The sequence below is a fragment of the Urocitellus parryii genome, chromosome 5 (genome assembly GCF_045843805.1).
Source record: "Urocitellus parryii isolate mUroPar1 chromosome 5, mUroPar1.hap1, whole genome shotgun sequence".
Classification (NCBI taxonomy): Eukaryota; Metazoa; Chordata; class Mammalia; order Rodentia; family Sciuridae; genus Urocitellus; species Urocitellus parryii.
This window is the reverse complement of record NC_135535.1, coordinates 75492492-75511915: the sequence shown is the minus strand read 5'-3', so window position 1 is coordinate 75511915 and position 19424 is coordinate 75492492. Positions and strand designations below refer to the sequence as shown.

Sequence of the window (19424 nt, the reverse complement as noted above, 5' to 3'; positions counted from 1 at the left end):
TAGATACACACCATTTGGCATTTCTACTTCGACTACTCTAGGTGATTAACACAATGTTCCCTGCCATCCAGAAGCTAATCCCTCATTCATCCCTCTACACGCAAAGGCATACCTGCTCTGGCAAGAACTTGGTTGGCCTGATCACTAACAAGCTGTGTGATTCTTGACCTTAATGCATCAACCGTCTCTTGCATGGCTTTTATTCTTACACGCAGGTTGTTATTTTCAGTCTGTAGCATAGCATTCTCATGAAACATGTCATTGATGCTTTCCACACCCTCCTCGTCAATTATCCTTTTACCCTGGGAAAAAAATATACATTTTCTTGTTTGTTGAGGAGCCTTAAATACACAAGAGTTTTGTTTAACTCCAGAACTATACAATTCGATAACCAAGAGCTCTTTATCTTAGCAGCCCCAAGGCAAAAGATCCCCTCTGCTACAACCCTTCATGGTGCATTAGTCATTAAAAAAAAAAAAAAACTGATTGGGTAAGAACTATTTTGAACAAATGGTCGGTTAGATTGGACTGAACATCATTAACACCAACCACAAGTAGAGAGTCCTACTTCCAGATACCTCCACAGTTAAAATCAAGTGACTCCAGAGTCACATCACAAAAAGCAAACCATCACAAAATGGCGTCCCTGAATACACACAAGCCAGCCCCAGATGTATCACAAAATTTAACAACCCCATTTGCTTACCGTCTTATATTCCATGAGCTCCATCTGAAGTCGTGTGATCTCACTACGGAGAGCATTGATTTGCTGACTAGCTCTGTCTTGATTAACCATCACCTTGTTCTTGATATTTCTAGCCCGATTGGCATATTTCAGAGTGTTTAAGGTTTCCATAAAATCTCTGTCTGAAGGGCTGACACATGCTATCATGATTGTTTGGCTGAAAGTTACAAATAGTAATTAGGTTTACATATAAAAGCAAATAAAATGCTGAAATGTTCATTTTAAAATAGTTTCTTTTCTTTGAAATACCAAAAGATTGATGCTACTAACTTAAAAATAAAATCAAGTTTAAAAGCCCCCATGCTTTAAAGCCATCTTTAATCTTTAAAGGAAAAAATTTTGTATTTTTAGGTAATATTGGGGAAAATTAATTTGTATTATTCTTCTTTGACCCACATGCTTTGAGAAAGAACAAACACATGCATTTGTTTCTCACTTCTGTACAGAAACTTTCAGAAGCAATACGGGCAATAAGCTAACATTATCTACAAATATAATAAGTTGAATATCAAAATAATTTCATTAATATGTCAATATTTTTGAAATTTATTCCTTTTATTTGGTCACTGAAATCTTGACTTTTGAGCCAGCAAATAATTTTACACAACATTTAATCACACAAAAAGAGAATATTATATCCTTATGTTTCACAGTATAATATGTCATTTGTGATTGAATGATCAAAGTTCCATAGTTTCCAACCAGATTATATATTAGGGGGAAAAATGGAAAATATTACACTAGAAACATTAGCTTATGGTCATGATAAATTGCTTAGCTAACCAAAACATGGTCTAGTGAAATGCTTAGCCTGCCCCAGCTATTGTTTCTGTCAATGAAACAAAAGGAGGTTCTGTTAGGCACTTGTATTTTCTAACTAAACAATGGATAGGAACTGTTGTTAGAGATCTAATTCACCTGTCCTGGTAGAAATCAGTGCCTTTCAATTCTAATCTGTAGCCTCCTAATATACAACACAATATTTGTACCATATTAGGTCATTAATAATTGTGGTGTGCATGTCTACCTAATATTTATTGCAGGTAAGTTAGATGAAATAACTCCTGCCTCTCTCTCTTCTGATGAAGATAAAGTAATCAAATAAAAGGGAGGTTTTATGGATGTTGATTAGAACTCAGGGTATGGTTCCCAGTTCAGTGCCATTCTGCTATTTATTATTTTTCCACAATAAATAAAGAAATTAAGAATAAGCATTTTAGAAACTTAACACTTGAACTTTCTGTAATCAATCCTGTAATCAATGAACTCATCTCACTGAATAGAGTGCAAACCAGTTTAAGTGTTTTCAAACTCACATGGTGAGTCATAAATGGGGTAAACAGTGCAGTCATGCACAATATTTATTAATCCACCACTAAGTGGGGAGGGGTGAGGGACTTGTCCTTCACAAATATTTTGAGAAGCACTAAAATCTTGCAAAGTTTGATAAGAATGACAAAAGTCAGGAATTCGAGGAGCTAGCTAAAATCAATTGTATAGGGAAAAGTTGATATATTAAGCAAAACCAAAAGATACAAATTTCAAAAATGATTTTACTTAGGAAAAACTCAAACTTTAAAGCTATTTATTTTTAAAGTTCACACAATAATTTCAATTCTGTTCTAAAGGAAATGATATCATTTAAACATGCTATATTATATATGTCATATATTAATTTATAGTACACATCTGGAAGAAAATATATCACAATGTTAGCAGTGGTTACTTCTAGGCAACAGAAATATAGCTAATTTTTATCCATACTTTATATTTTTCTGTATATTCTAGAATCTTTGGTATAAACTTGTAATGCTAAACATTATAAATATATAAAAGTCACTGTATTTAAAAAAATTGTAAAAGACACATAATTATTAACATAAATATATGAAGCTTATTTCCAATAAAAACACCTTGATTAAAATTTTTCTTTTATTTGTATGAGCTTTAAAAAATGAAGATATTTTGCTTTCTGAAATTTAAATTAAGCACAATGCTTTTCAACTAGAAATTCAATCCTACCATTTTAAAGCAGAAATTGAGGTACACTAAAAGTAAAATTAGAAGGGTTCATCTCCCTAGACACATTACTATTCATTAAGGAAACAGGTGAAGTCTGAGACTATTTGGCTATAGCCTGTCTAAAATTCAACAGGAATTCAAGATCTGCAGTAAAAATATTTTAAGAGTGCTTAAAGAGCAAGCAACCCTTCAAAGGAAGCGAAGTACTCAAAAGTATATATACTTGGAAAGTCATTTAACATCTCTGCTTTTTTTTAAAGTTAAGAAATAAATACAATAAATTACCACAATTTAAAAAACTAGAAAAATGTACATTTTAAACCAAAAATTTCTGTTTAGTTATAACAAAAAAATTTGATCAGATTAATATAGAAATTCGGACTGAAAATGTAGAACACTAAAAAGAAATATGCAACATGGATGCAAAACTGTGTCCACACATAGGATATACTATAAAAGAAATGACTTAAGACAATGCCAATATTACATAAAAGGAAAAAATATAAAAATGCTGTTTATTTCTATAAAAACCTTTTTTCTAAAACAAACTGATCTCAAATCAAATACATTTAACATTATCCAAAATTCTTTGAATAATCGTTGTTCATAAAGAAAGTTTGAAGTTTAATTACCAGATTATTATAGAGTATCTAATGATTTTTTTTTCAGTAAATGAATTTTAGACCATCAAAAACACTGTAAAGGGCTGGGGATGTGGCTCAGGCGGTAGCGTGCTCGCCTGGCATGCAAGGGGCGCTGGGTTCGATCCTCAGCACCAATAAAAATAAAATAAAGATGTTGTGTCCACCAAAAAATAAAAAATAGATATTTTTTAAAAATTCTCTCTCTTTCTCTCTTAAAAAAAAAAAACACTGTAAAATAGATTTGCTGTGCTTGTTTATCATTGCCTGAATTATACTATGATTGCCTTAAATGCAAAAATGTTTCCAGTTGGGAAGTCAAAGAGCTGACATTTACAAAGTGGAATGCTTTACCAAAAGGATGTGCTTAGTTAATGAACCATGTCAGAATGCAAAGGACTGGAAAGTTGAAAACCAGCAAATATATTTCTATATAATATTCTATATTTCTATATTTCCTACAGTGGACATTTAAAAAATTTTTTCCGTATATAAAAAAAAAAGTTTGAGTTTTGAGGAGATTCTTTGATAATATGTTCAACAAAAATACTCAAGAGTATTTAAAGATAGCACTTAATTTTTTAACAAAATTTTATTTATTTTATGTACCATCTACTGTGTGCTAAGTACTTAAAACAGAAACAATGGTATAGTAGAAACAGCTCATATTGTAAACTTTGCTTACAAATTAAATGACTGATAAATTACTCCACCTCTCTGGATTTTAATTTCCTTATCTATAAATAGGAATAATAATCCCTTAAGGAATGTTATAAGGATTATATGAAATAATAACATAATGATTCACACTTGTTACTTAACTACTAGTTTATTGTCCTATTAATTTGCTTTATAATAAAAGAAGTTATTATAAATCTATAAATCGAATTATAGATTTACTAAAAATAACAAATAATTAAAATTTAGTAATATAGAGGATAGTCATTTATGCATACCTATTACCCCCAAGAGAATCCTGCAATAATCTTGTCAGCTTAGAATCTCTATAAGGGACATGGGTGGCCCTCTTGCTCTTGTCTCCCAATGCACTTATTACATTGCCAAGTGCCAACTAAAAGAGAGAGGAGAAAAATCACATATGTTTACTAATTATAACACTTTTAAATAAAGAATGACTATAGAAAATAAAATGGAGACATGACAAATATAAGAACATCTGTTTTACATTTGTATTTTCAAGTACATATAAACTTCAGTTTTCTATATTAAGTACTAATAACTAATAATATTCAAAATATATAAGTATTACTTCTCATATACATATAAATATTACCATAAAATATTAATTCATGTTGTAAATTCTTCTCAACTCAATTAAGAAACAAAATGTTTAGTTAGTAAACAGTCCTGTGAAACTTTTTTGTTGCAATATAGACCCCTTATGTGGCTAAAATATACTTTAACTACAATAAAAGTATCAGTATGAATTTTCTGAATTAGAAATTCATGTAAAAGTAAAACTACCCTTAGAAATAACAATGAAACTATATGCTATGCATTCATTTTTTAAAAATAATATGAATAATGAGTTAAATTGCTGAAGTCTACAGTTACTCCTGCCACCCATACTGTTTTTCCTACTGTCAATGAGCTAGCATTTACAGGATAAGCATTATCTAAAACTGGCCACACTAGCCTTCAGTAATACAAATATCTATAACTATGTCGTTGCTATGACCAAAACATACAGTGAGGGGCATCAGGATTGTACTGTGTCTTGATCCTCCTTTTTTAAACAGCTAGTTACAGTCTTAAGCACTGGTCACAATGAAACTACCAGATATGTCTCAACATGCCTCAACAGCCTAAACAGGAAAACAGAGCAATGACTTTATCTTTCCCTGACAACCCACATGTAAATACCAACATAATTTTATCTCCTAAGAAATTTAAAACAATACACAAAGTCCAGGATCCAGGTCATGCCCTTTTATACAACATGCAAATATATGGTGGAGTATCATGGTATTGGGAGGGCTGCAGTGCCCCAACACCAGGGTCACATTGATATTTGAGCAAATGTTGAGCAAAGATTAAAAAAGGATGGGGGAACATATTTTTGGAGACCCCACATCCAGGGTAGAAGAGAAGCAAAGCAGAAAGCACACAACCTGATGTCGTCAGCACCACAGAAATTTAGTGATGCTATTACTTTTATGCAGGAACAAATGTCCAATTTTATAATGAAGACAATAAAGAAAAGATTTAGTAAGCAAAATTTGCTCTAAAATATTTTCTTCCACATAATGGAAGTCTTAAACCAACTCAAGCACAAGTGTTTTCCAATCAACATACCACTAGGTGGCATGGCATTAAAGTTAATTTCTAATATAATTATAAAAATTTCATTTTAAAAAAATCATTTGACTATAATTCTCAAAGCAAATAAAATAACTGTCATTAAATGTTAAATTCAAAGCTTCTTTGAGTTTCATAAAATACCTAATATTTTTTACTTTGAAAGTAGAAAAAAATTTTAAATTATATATGTGTGTGTTTGTGTATATATATATATATATACACACCTTCTTCACATTATTGTAAAATTTAACAACTAAATATACATATATAAAGAAAACCTGCAATGTGAGGGGAAAGGGGGGAAAAGTCTACATGTGATGTCAAAGATTCATGAATTACTAATAAATTACTGCAACTTTTATTTCTCAGTTGTGTGCATGAAAAGATCCCCATAAGAGGATATTATATATTGTAAAAAAAGAAAAGGACAAGAGTAAAGCCCTGATATATTCCAGGCACACAGCTTTATAGTCTTACAAGTCCACAGTTGATAGAAATGCCTTCTTTTGCCCTCTCGCCTGTAGCTCCAGTTCGCTTCAGTCTTTCTGATCCTGCCAGATCAACAAAATGGAATTTTGCAGTCAAGGTTTCAAATTCATTCATCTGTGATGATTCAGAAATCATCTTATTATCAGTTGCATTTTCCTGCAAGTAAGGTAAACAGTGAAAGTATTTTTATTAACATGACTATCCTCTAACCTCTCCTTGTCCTTATCCCATATACAACCGAAAAAGAAGGCATGAAGCCAAATGAAAATAAATGCAAATGTGTCTGCTGGAAATTTGAAACCTAATATTGGAAAGAACTTACTCTCCAAACAGGTCAAACTCCAATATCAACATCTGAGGCTTTGCTTATGTTGAAGAAGGGAAACCTATAGCACATGGTCCTCAAAGCCAAAGCATCTTGGGTAACTACACTCATTACTCCCTGCCCACATACTCTACTGAGATTCATGTAATATTTAAATTATCATAAAATAATTTTGAAAGTTTAAGAAATGAAAACTATCAACTCACAGCATCTACTTGAGGACACATTCTGGTCTGACACACATGAATGGTAAAAATGGCATGTGAACGAGAACTCTGAACATTCATCTGGGTACTGGCCGTAGTGCGGGATAAAGCACCCAACTTCAAACACTGCATCATCTGGAAAAGGAAAGAAAGCTTCACCTGAGCTATATTTAAACACAACGCAGTGAAATTTTACATCTGAGCTAAAGGCTAAACCCCATTAACATTAAGGAATGTAAAAGATGCAGTTTTTCATATTTTAATTTTAGTTTCAGGCACTTTTTGAGCTGAACTTCTCGGCATAATGGTGTATTATTTTTAAAACAGGAGAAAACACTGAGATTCCATTGTTTGTCATTTGCTGACTTTTGCAGCTTCCATTCCAAAATGGTTACAGAAGAATACTTTGGCACAAAGTGAGCAATAACTTGAATTTACTCAATCTCTTCTTGTCTTCTGTTGAAATGTTTTTATGGATTTTGTAATTTTTCTTAAGTTTTCCTTTAGGAGTCAAGTCGCATTCTTATCTCTATATATGTTACACCAAAAGACACAAATGGATTGTGATCTCATCCTTCATCATCAATTGTTTAACCCTATCTGTGAAAGAAAACTATACACACACTGCCTTGATGCTTTTGAAGTCATGAAGTCACTGCCTATATTATAACATTGACATTTTTATAATATGTCCTGCTTTAAAAATATAAGGAAAAAAGATATGATTTTTAACTCCTTACATATAAGGACACAAGTTTCAAATCTTTATCTTATGCAAACTAAATAAAACGAACAAAAGGGCTATATTTCAGCTACAACATAAACGTCACCTCTGATTCTGTATTCACAGTACGTGTTGTGACTCCCACAGTATAAATTCCTCCAGTCGAATCTTCATGAATTCTTATATTTGATTTTTTATTTTTTGCATCAATGTCACGAGTGGTATCAAACAAGTCAAGGACCTCTTCATTATAGAGCTATCATGAAGAAATATTAGAAGTTTGATTTTGATAGAAATTTTTCCATGAGTGTCATAACATACACTCCATAATGTATGAACATAAGGAAGAACACTTTTTCTTTTTTCACTATTACCTACCTTTCTTTTGGTAGAAACACATCCGTGTATTCTCCACGGTTTTTAACTAAATTGGGGTGTCCATTAAAACCAGCAGTAAAATAAATGATATTAACTTGAATTAAGTTTTCTACTTTGTACTTAATACAGCTGAACAACATGTTCCACGGAGCAAAATGATTAGTTTATGGATCAGGTGATTTAGACCAAAACACACTTGACCAAGGACTCAGAATTATAATGCCAGGTTCAGTTCACTACATTGTTGCTCAAATCCTACATATTCTTCTGTCAAGCTCCTCACACTAGATTAAACTGTCTTAAATTAATCAAAACTTGCCCCAAACTTAGGACTGCATTGACGCATCTGTCTTTGCAGAGACCAGCCTCTGCAGCCAGATTAGTGCTACTGCTATAATCCTATTATTTTTCACATGCTCCCCCTCCCTTTTGGTCTTAGTTACTGAGTTTCCAACACTTTGTGATCCTTTCTAAATTATCACAGTAATTTTCATTTATCTTTATCCTTGATAAAGAAAGATTCAAAAATAAGCAATATTAATTGTACTCTTACGCTATGTACATTGCTAAAGTGTTCATTATCTTACATGCTAATACCAGTGCCTATAAGTAAGGTGTACTTATTGCCAACTATCTAATGTTAACTTACTTGAACAACATTTACTAGTACTATCTACAAAGCACTGTACTAGAAGCCAACAATATAAAGTCATAGGGCTATGGCCTTAAGAATAAAATTTAAAGGAAATCAGTGACACAATTAGATTATTACCTCTAAGAATTGGGCATTCACTTTGAAGTCTGGAGGCGGAAGCCCATTTTTAATTGCTGTATGTTTTTTTTCTTCAATACTCTTGAAAAGATGTTTCACAGCACGAGAAATAATACCCTGTTCTCCTTCAGTGATATTAACATCAAATCCTGTTCCCATTGTGTATGTTTTGCCAGCTCCAGTCTGAACAAAAGAAAAGAGAAAAATGTTCAACCTCAACATAACCTCAAGAAACAAAAATGAAAGTACAATTTAATTGACATTTCTGAAAAGGTACAACTCCTATGAAATTAACATGGAACTTACTTGTCCATAAGCAAAAACTGTAGCATTGTATCCTTCAAAACAACCTTCAATCAGTTTTTCAATACATTGAGTGTAGATCTGCTCTTGCTGAGAGTCAATGTCAAACACATAGTCAAAAGTAAAAGCCTTATCCTTCCCTAGGAAGACCTGAGGTTCTCCTGGTGTGACAGATGTACAAATATGGCATCCTTCAATCTTTTCTTTGGCAAGCTGTGGTCTTATTCTGTGAAAAACAATGAGCAAAAATAAAATTTAAAAAAGAAATCTTCAAATAATATGACTTAAAAACTCTTGGCCAAATCTTTTTTTAAAAGACTAATGTAATTATCATCTGCTCCTTTAAGTGAAAAGTTTAAGTAAATTTTGAATTACTCCGAATAAATTTTAGTATATGAGATGACTTATTTAACAATTCCAATGAATTGCTTAACAATCACCAAAAGTCATGAAGAGTATAAAATTCATCTTAAATACTTATTCAGGTAAATAATTTTCCTTGATTTCTGTAAGCAATAGACAACTTGGTCAAATAAAATCTGCTACCAAAATGTTGTTTTTGTTATTTTTTTAATATATTTATTTTTAGTTGTGGATGAACCTTTATTTATTTACTTTTACGTGGTGCTGAGAATCGAACCCAGTGCCTCACACATGCTAGGCAAGTATTTACCAATGAGCCACAGCCCCAACCCCTGTTTTTGTTATTTTTATTTTAGGCTTCCTCTCTTTATTTCCAGTGATCATCATAAGCAAAAATAAAATTATTAAGAACATATTTATCTTGATACTCTGATGACCTTGACTCAGCTTTTTGCAAACTCTTTATCAGTGATTTCCAAGCTTATTTGACCATTATCTACCCTCAGCTTAACATGTTTAAGTACATGCTCATAATTTAAATGTGCATATCTATTCATATACATATGTATGTACATCTGTATTTATTAGTTTTATATATATATATATATATCCAGAATTTTATTAAAAAATAAATTAAAAATAAATACAAATAGAAATTATATTATTTTCTCTACAAAACCCAGTAATTTATCATGAGTTCTCCTCCCTTTACTTGGAAGACCACAGTACAACAGTCACCCCATATCCAAGGCACTGCTCCAAACTCCAGTACCTTTCTGTTCTGTCTTCTCTTTCTAACTTCAGGCCAATTTGCAAAGGAAAGTAAATACAGTGATATGTTCGTAACAGCACAGTCCCAAATCTGTCCCTATTCTATACACTCTATAAACAGGACTATACTGGGCATGGACCATACTGGACATGCACACTAACAACTTACTAGACTTTTTAAAGAGATTCCTATTTGTTGTGGAGAAAAAGAGGCAGTTTAAAAATGGTAAATGCAGAAAACCAAAGATGGAAAATATAAAATAATAAAGACAGTGTAAGGAATGGACTTTAAAGAAATCTGTTCCCACATACTTGGGTTTTTTGTTTTTCATTTTATGGGCTTTTTTTTTTTTTAATAAAACTCATGTCTATAGGGGAAGAATGAGTTCATCCACTTTGTAAAGATAAAGTCAAGCCTAAATCCAGATCTTTTGACTTTAAACTCTTTCCAGTTTATTGAAATGAAAGCCCAATAAATGGACAGGAAAGAATTCTGAAAAATAAGTGAACTTCTGCAACCCTAGTTATCCATACTCTTAGAATTCCGTACTCCCAAAAAATGTAAGTAAAAAAAAAATGTATTTATTTCAGCAAGGATTCCCTTTCTTCTGTGACATTGGTGTTTTTCTTTGACAAAGTCTTCAGCTGTGTTTGCTTTAATGTAGCATAATAATCAACATGGAGCGAGCCAGGTACGGTGGAAAGAGCAATGGAGTAGCCATCAGAAGGCTTGAAACGTATTCCTTAATGTCACTCACAGACATCATGTGATCCTCTCTTAGAGCAACAATTTCTTCACTTCTGGGGGAAAACTATAATTTCTTCCAAGATTCCTGCTAGATCTAACACTAAGTGTGGGATACTGCATATAAAAAAGAAAAAGAAGGAAACAATATTTTTGTACTGTTATAAAATGATAGTATAAAAAATGAAACAATTCCTCATAATAAACTATGTTCTTACACTATAAAAACAGCCCACAGTAGTAATGGCTTTAGCTTTTTGGCATCACATATTCTGGATAAGTGGTGTTTTTAAAAATTAATATTCTCTTCTTTCTAACTTTATTTTATACAGTTATGCAGAACAAACGATACCAAAACCCTAATTCTTGCCAGGCACAGTGGCATAAGCCCATAATCCCAGCAGCTCAGGAAGCTGAGACAGGAGGATTATGAGTTCAAAGCCAGCCTCAGCAAAAGCAAGGGGCTAAACAACTCAATGAGACCCTATCTCTAAATAAAATACTAAGTAGGGCTGCGGATGTGGCTAAGTGGGCAAATGTCCCTGAGTTCAATCCCTGGTACCACCCTCCCTCCCTTCCCCCCGAAAAAAGAAAAACAATTCTCTTTGGGAGAATGACCATCTTTATTGTTGCCAATCCCAAAATAACACAACCAATAACAATCTCAGCTAAATGATAACTTCTCCCTCTGTCCTATTCCACCTATCTGATCCATCTCCAAGAGCTATCAATTATCTCTGTAATAACTCTCCAGTCCACCAAGTTCTCTTTCCTCATCTACATCATCCTAATTAAAGCCATCATTATCTCTTATTTAGAATATTACAAAAGTCTCCTCATATATGTCTGTCAAATCTTGCCCCCAGCAATCTGTTCCATTCACTGTACAATCAGTGATATTTGTAAAATACAAAGTTGATCAGGTTCTTAAAACCCTTTGATGCAACACTGTGCTTTTGCAATGCTCCCTCTTTGCATTAAAGTATTTCCATTAATGGTTGTGGTGAGGGTTTATTTTAACCAGGTTCACTAACCAGGTCTGCATTGTGCTCTCTTGTTTCTATCCCTTCTATAAGACACTGCTTCCTTCTCAACACTCTTCTCCAATCTCTCAATTTGCAACTCTTTTACAAGGCTAAATACCTTATGTTTTCAATCTCTATTCAGATATTAATTCATTTTGGAAACTCCCATTACCCCTTTGCATTCCAATATAACATCAGTACACGAGCTCAGTGTTTTTCTCTGCTGAAAGCCACCTAATTAACCCTAGGCTGCTGCTCTCCTCCAGCTTTATGGCTGCTATACTATGAGAAGCTTAACAAACGCCATGTAATAAGACAAATCAAAATAAACACATTGGTCTAAATGAAGATATGCACTAGACTACTCTTTGAATGTGTGCCTTAATAGTTTCAAATAAATTATTATAATCATTAGGTAACTTAGTTGGCCATTAGAATACTTTTAATTTCAGACAAAGGAAACCTAGGTGCCATTTGAATTGCAGATCTCACAGCCAATTTTAGAATGCCAATATCTCTCTGCCATGTCTTTAACCTTCACTTCCCAACATATACTCATCTGGTTATTATACTTGCTAATGGCACAGAGGATCTGTTTGAAACATAGATGATGCCCAGTTCCACTTATTTGCATGGGTGGAGGAAGTGGTTTTACTGTCATCAAGACATACTGAACTCTTTGCACTAGATGGAGGTGATGGCAATTTTCTAGCACAGGTCTGAGAAATTCCCACATGAGAGGGGATGGTCTTCCACGCATGCATGCAACTGGACTAACTACACTTTTAAAGTTAGGGATGCATTTTGCTTTTCAATTCTTCTTCAAAAATTTAGGATTTTAAATTCTCCAAATCTCTAAATTTATACTTGTCAAAAATTTTCACATGAAGTACCAACCCAAGCCAATTCATCTGCTTAAAATGAAAAAGAGCTCAAATTTATCTAACTACAAGTCTCAATTTTGAAACTGTTATTCATTATTGGGATTACATAGAAATAAAATATAACAGTCCTTCTGAGAAATAGCAAACCAAAAAAAAAAAAAAAAAAAAGAATCTGATGTTTACAACTCTGAATATTTTAAATATCTTCTTTTTTTAGTATTTTTATGTAAAAAATATGACTTTTAAACATATTCATCTAACTCCAACACTAAGAAATTATCAAGGTAAACAATTTGATTAATATTAATATAAATAAATCACAAGCCTTGTAGAATTTTAATATTCCACAACTAGATATATTTGAAACTGCTTCTTTAAAAAAATTCATAAAATTTATGCCATAAATGTTTAGGACAGAGCATTCTAATATTACACAGAAATATTATATTTTAAAAAGCTATTATTTATATATTTATGTAGATAACAACATATATCTATATATAACAGATAATTATAAATTATCTACCTATAATTATTATATCTATATATCTAAGAATTATGGATAATTACAAATAAATATAGTGTGTAGATAATTACAAAGTTATAAAAAATGTAATTTGATGTACCTAGTTTGTGAAAATTGAAGGTTTGAAACAGAGTATGTTATAAACTGTTAATTAATTTTAAGATGAAGAAACAAATGCTGTCCTCATTTTCTCATATCTGAATCTTTCCCTCAGCACTTAGCAGCCATTTAGCTTCTCTACTCTCACACTATTAAAACTGCTCCCACAAATGGCACCAACAACTTACTTATTTCCAGTTTCAGTGGGCCATTCAGTCTTCAGAATTTGATCCTATATTTGATCCTAACCTCTTTTCAGAATTTTATCCTACATTCAATCCCATATTTCTTAAATCTCTACTGCAGTTGGCTTTTGTGATTTCCAACTTTTTTAGTAATTCTGATTTCTGAACAAATATTATACTTAATACCACAAGTAACTACCTACCTTAAAATGTCAGTCTTTCCCCAGGAAAAAAATGTCCACATTCTTAGGTTGTCATCTAAGAATTTCCCCAATCTGGATTCTTCCTGTCTTTCCATCCTCAAATCAAGTCACCTCCAGCTACATCTAACACTTCATCATTTCTTGGTCAACTTATATACCTTCATTCATCATACATTGCACATAAATTCCCCCATATAGAATGTTGGTCCTCCATTTTTCTACCTAGAAACTTATTTGTAATTCTTTAAGACCCACCTCACACACCGGCACCTTTATAATTCTTTTCCTTTTCCCCAAGCTGACCTAATTACTTATTCTTCCGAGGACTTTGTTCATGATTTTATAATAGTAGATATCAAATTGAATTATTGTTTCTCCACTAGCAAATAAGTCTTTGGAGACACAGTATATTATAAATTCATGAAATAAAGCAAATCAGAAAATGTACACTGATCCCCCTACGTTACACTAAGAGAAGAATGATTATAATAATCTCATACCACTTTATTCTTGTCACAAGAAAACTTGTTCTTGAACAAGCATTTACTCATTCTACCTCTCAATTTTCTAATCTATAAAATAAGGAAGCTAGATTCAATATTTCTAAGGTTCTCTGCAAGTTAAAATTCTTTTTAATTAATCTTTCAAGAAAAACAAAATAAAAGTTTCCTGTGCTGGCTTTTGAAAAGTGGCAACAAACTATTTATTTTCTTTCCTGCCATACACTATGCTCACCATTAGTTATACCATTTGTGCCTTATTTCTTCATAGTTCCTATTGTATACTTCACACTTTTTTATCATGACTGGGACAAGAAGTTTCATTTGTGAAAACATTATCAGGGTTCCTTGCAGTGGCATTAACCAGTGAATATAGCAGGAGATTCTGAGGCTGAATCTACTAAGTTTCCCAAAATTGCACACTGTTTTCTGTTCTTTGAATTCATAATAACCAAACTACTTTTAATTAACTGAATATATCGAGTAAACCAAGAGAACTAGTTTCAACATAAACTGGAAGACAAAGATAAACATAATTTGGGGAAAGGCTTATACTTGCTAATTTTCAGCTAGAGTTTTAGTAATGAAACTCAGCAGAACTGAGCATACACTTAAATCTGCCACATACTGTTGTTAACTGGAAATGCACCACGGGACTTCAGCAACCCTGGAAATTCTTGCTGGCATGCCAAGAATGTAAGACCCTGACTGCTCTTTCATGGATTATTTCTCAAGGTTGTTTGCAACAAGTAACCTTTCAGGATAAGTAATGTCTTCTACCTGACAGAGCTGGCTTGCTTCTGCTTACTATAAAAATCAGTGAATCCCCCCTTTTGATGAATCTTGATGCTCCACTGCTTGCATACCATCCATGTAACAGATGTCCTGCACTAATCCTGATGTTAGGAGGGAATCAGGAATCAGTTTAAATCAATGTGAAACTTATGGTGCTTACTATACTGTGAATAATATAAATCCTTAGTCAAACCACTTTCCATAGCCTTCTTATGGTTTGATATGATTTGAAAACTGTCTTTTGAACTTTTCTGTGTAATAAAATCTACCAGGGTAGGTTAAAAAGTCTTTAGCCTCCAACTTAGGAGTCTTGTGTCTTCTGTCGCTATCCTTGGGATAGCAAGCATGAAAAAGTGTGCTGCCTATAAGTAGAGAAAAATCTCAGACTCTTCACAGGTCTTACTTAACACATACTAGCTGTGACCTTTGGCAAGTCACTCTCTCAGCTTCAATTACCTTATCCATAAAACATCCATAAAATATTATGTCACATCCTGATTGTAGCATCTTGAACAATGAGATAATATGTGTCAATGAAAGCCTATCAAGTATCGTTATACCATTTTAAAATTCTTTAAGTCAGTTCCCCCATAAGGCACCATAACACCTTACATCAATTTAGGCCTTCTAACATGTAAAAGAATACTTTTTGGGTCCCAAAACTGTTGTTATATTAAAAAAAAAAAACCCTCTGAGCCAGGCACAGTGGTGTACCCTTGAAATCCCAGCTATTTGGGAAGCTGAGGCAAGAGGATCACAAGTCCATGGCCAGCATCAGAAACTTAGTGAGACCCTGTCTCAAAAAAAAAAAAAAAAAAAAAAAAGCTGAAGATATGGTTCAATAGTAAAGTGCCCCTGGGTTCAAATCACCTATACTACCAAACAATAACATAAAATAAAAGGGCTGGGGATATAACTCAGCAGTAGAGCACCCCCAGGTTCAAGTCCTAGAACCAAAAAATAAGCTATGATTTGGATTTTAGGAAAATTCGGTATGAAACTACTCTGGAAAGAATAGAAGTATAATAGAACACTGAACATTACCTGCATGTGTATGTACATATACATACAAATCTATACATACATATATTGCTAAACAAAGATAATCAAGCTAAATATTTTTATACCTCCATCTTAAAAAAAAACCATAATCCCAAATTAGTCTTCTCATAGTACTAATTAGTCAAGCTTTATTCATCCCACTATTCATACCAATATAGGGTACAATAGGAGTCAATAGGAGTCAAAATGAGAATTCTTTTCTTTTTTTTTTTTTTTTTTTTTTTTTGTGGTGCTAGGCATTAAACCCAGAGACTCATGTATGTGAGGCAAGCAAGCACTCTACAACTGAGAAACACACTCAGCTCCCAAAAATGGGTATTTTCATTCTTTCGACATTGTTATCATTTTTTTCTATCTCCATATAGCTGGTAATAGAATTGCATTCAGAAATAAACAGAACTAAGTTTCTAAATAACAGGTTTACTTAAAAGGGGGGATTAAATTATTATGGTACAATTTTTCCCTATAGCTAATTAAGTTGAATTAAATGCTAGAGACTAGAATGTTGACACATAACTAAGCAATAATTTGTAGTTACTGAAAAAATTCTGACTTAAGAAAAACAAATAAACCCATGCCATTATAATTTATAATTTCCCACTATGTGTGCAAACAATTTTTTTTCAATATTAAAAGAGTAGCACTAATATCAATAATGTAAGCCCACAGATGTAGACAACAAACCTGCATTTTTAGATGTATGTGGTTTTTGAAGTACTTTCAGACTTACACCTCTACCTCTCCTATTCCTCTGTCCCCCATTTTATTAAAAACATCTCAAGGGATAAATACACCTTTCTTTTGTGAATATGTGGGTTGTTATTTTTCCCCACAAGTAGAAATAGAACAGCACATAAAATGTCCCCCTTTTTGCCATTGGCCATTGCTGGCTTCTTGTCCTGTTGGAAAGTAACATTGTCCTTCCTCCATGGTTTCACAGATGGGGTGAACTTTTCCATCACCTACACGTCTTTTTTTTGCTTGAGTTATTCTGATCTCATCCCCACACGACTGTGGCTGTTCTCCAGTTTACACAATAATCTGACCTCATTCCCACTTTGTGCAGCTCTTTTACTCACACCTGTCTGTAACTAGCCTGCTTGGCACACTGTTAACGCCTTTGTTCTCCCTACATAACAATAAATCTATCCCTTGTACAGATCTATTGCCTTTATCTCATTTGTTAGTGTCTTGGGTGATCATCATTATTGGCTGCTACTTACTAGTGCTCCATTTAATTTCTTAATGTTAATTATATCCTACTAGTGTCCTCCCTTCTGTTTCCAAAAATTTACTGCAATTATCATTTTGTCACATCTGAGCCAATAGAGTTTCTTTTTTAATATTCCTATAGATCATTCCTATAAGTAGACACTACCTCAAAGAAGCATCTGCTGTTGTTTAAGCCTCCACCTTCTGTTCTAGAAAAGTTTCTAGCACACCAGAAGAACTTGTTAGGCCAACGGTGGCCTTGCTGAATTGTCTCCCAAGAGACTAGGCCACACAAAAGGAAGTCCTCTCCCCCAGATGGATCTTTAATTACAATGATGGCTGACTGAAAGAAAGGTATGTCTTTTAAGACATTCAAGAAAGAAACATCCCTCAATAATTTCATTTTTTAAAAATCATCTGCTCAGTAAAAGTCCAAAAATAATAAAATACCACCACATGCTCCAGGGACCAGGAAGCATACACTTCTAAAAATGACAGAAAGGTGAACCTCACTTTCTAATCCACTAATGATAAGCCAGTGTGAAAAACTATACATCAGTCTTGTCCTAATCTAAGTAATGAGTCATGTATCCTTCCGCCTCATCTCCAGGTGATGGAGCTGATCAAGTTTATTTTTACCCAATAATATGAAAAGATCTCCATCAACATATTGCTGTTCAATTGAAATGCTTAATACAGTGTAGAGTTAACATTTGAAGCTTCAATCCTCAGCTGTTACTTGGTCTCTGGTTTGCAACACCATTTGGAAAAACAAAGATTTATTTCCCCCAAGTGCAGTAGCTAACTGCACTTCCATGTAGCTAACTTAGGAAAGAAGGCAGGGGAAATAGATGATGGAATATTGTACCAACTTCTTTTGACTTTTACTCAAATGTCTCCTACCTTTTTATCCTCACAGTTTATCTAAGTATATGGCACATTGAGAAAAGCTCTCTTAAGTAAGGAAACTAATTCCTTTCATAGGGAGTGGCACTGTATAACTTCCTCTGTTAAACACCAGATACTCAAAGAAATACATTGAAATACTGCACATAGTCTGACAAAATAAAGAATAAATTAACCAAATTCCGGATTTAGAGAAAAGCCCAATCCTCTTTCATCATTATAATTAATTCTTTTGGAAAATGAGTCTGTCTTCTTTAGTCTTCCTTGAAGAAACAGAAAACCTTTTACTTAAAATAACAACAACATAGGGAGAGAAGAAACTACTTTAAGAGACAGAGTGACCCACCTACCTGTTTTACAAAGTGCTTATAAGATTTCAGCCTTGACTGGCCCTTCATGTGGTGGCATATCTATAACCAAAGTCCCTCAGAAAACCAATTTAGTCAACCAAATCCCATGGAGCACCTACTACATACAGACATACAGACTGACAGTCAAAGATTTAATATATATATATATATATATATATATATATATATATATATATATATATATATATATATAGGATGTAGCCATGTGGGTGAGGGCTACAAGAAAAGTAAACATATGTTCAATGGAATATTATAGGAGAAATACTTGGCCAGAAGTGAATAAGCTAGAAACAGGAAAAGCTACACAAAAGAAATTATATTTGATCTGAGTTTGGTGGGTGGTTATAATTCTTTAGACTGATAAGAAAGAAAAGTCAGTTCAGGCATTTAAAAAAAGGCACAAAAGCAAAGATGCATAAAGTATATTTCTTTGCTGGTTATGACATAGTCCTCTTCAGCAGAAGCAATAACATTAAAGTTGGTAAAATTTAGAGAAGATTTATAAATATCAGGACACCACCTAATTAGATATCCCAGCTAAGACACTGTCTTCTAAAATGATCATCCTGGTTTCCACAAGATGAAAGATGGCACCAAAACACATATTTGAGTCCTCTGCCAAATAGTTTCCCCCTCCAGATTGATTCTTGACCATCTTTAAATTGCTTTATGCCCTGAGAGACTGACTTTCATGGGCTGCAACAAGGGGACCCTTGAGCACCCATGAGGATCACAGTGAGGACAGTAGGCACCAGTAGGACATTGCAGGGTAGGAGAAGAATGAGGTCAGGTTACTTATTTTCCTGGTTCCTTCCCCACCAGGTATGGGTGATAGACTATGTCCCTTTAT

The 19424-nt window shown here is 33.2% G+C and overlaps 1 protein-coding gene across 1 annotated transcript in view; it reads right to left on the bottom strand.

Moving 5' to 3' along the window:
• Kif21a (kinesin family member 21A) overlaps positions 1 to 19424 on the bottom strand; it is a 145280-nt gene that overhangs the window by 62875 nt on the left and 62981 nt on the right. The window contains exons 2-9 of the mRNA XM_026393914.2: positions 8931 to 9153; positions 8625 to 8807; positions 7581 to 7730; positions 6751 to 6885; positions 6208 to 6375; positions 4365 to 4480; positions 707 to 902; positions 113 to 302 (exon numbers count right to left, since the gene is read on the bottom strand). Of these exons, the coding sequence (XP_026249699.2) occupies positions 113 to 302; positions 707 to 902; positions 4365 to 4480; positions 6208 to 6375; positions 6751 to 6885; positions 7581 to 7730; positions 8625 to 8807; positions 8931 to 9153 (1361 nt within the window). The remainder of the gene's footprint in view (positions 1 to 112; positions 303 to 706; positions 903 to 4364; positions 4481 to 6207; positions 6376 to 6750; positions 6886 to 7580; positions 7731 to 8624; positions 8808 to 8930; positions 9154 to 19424) is intronic.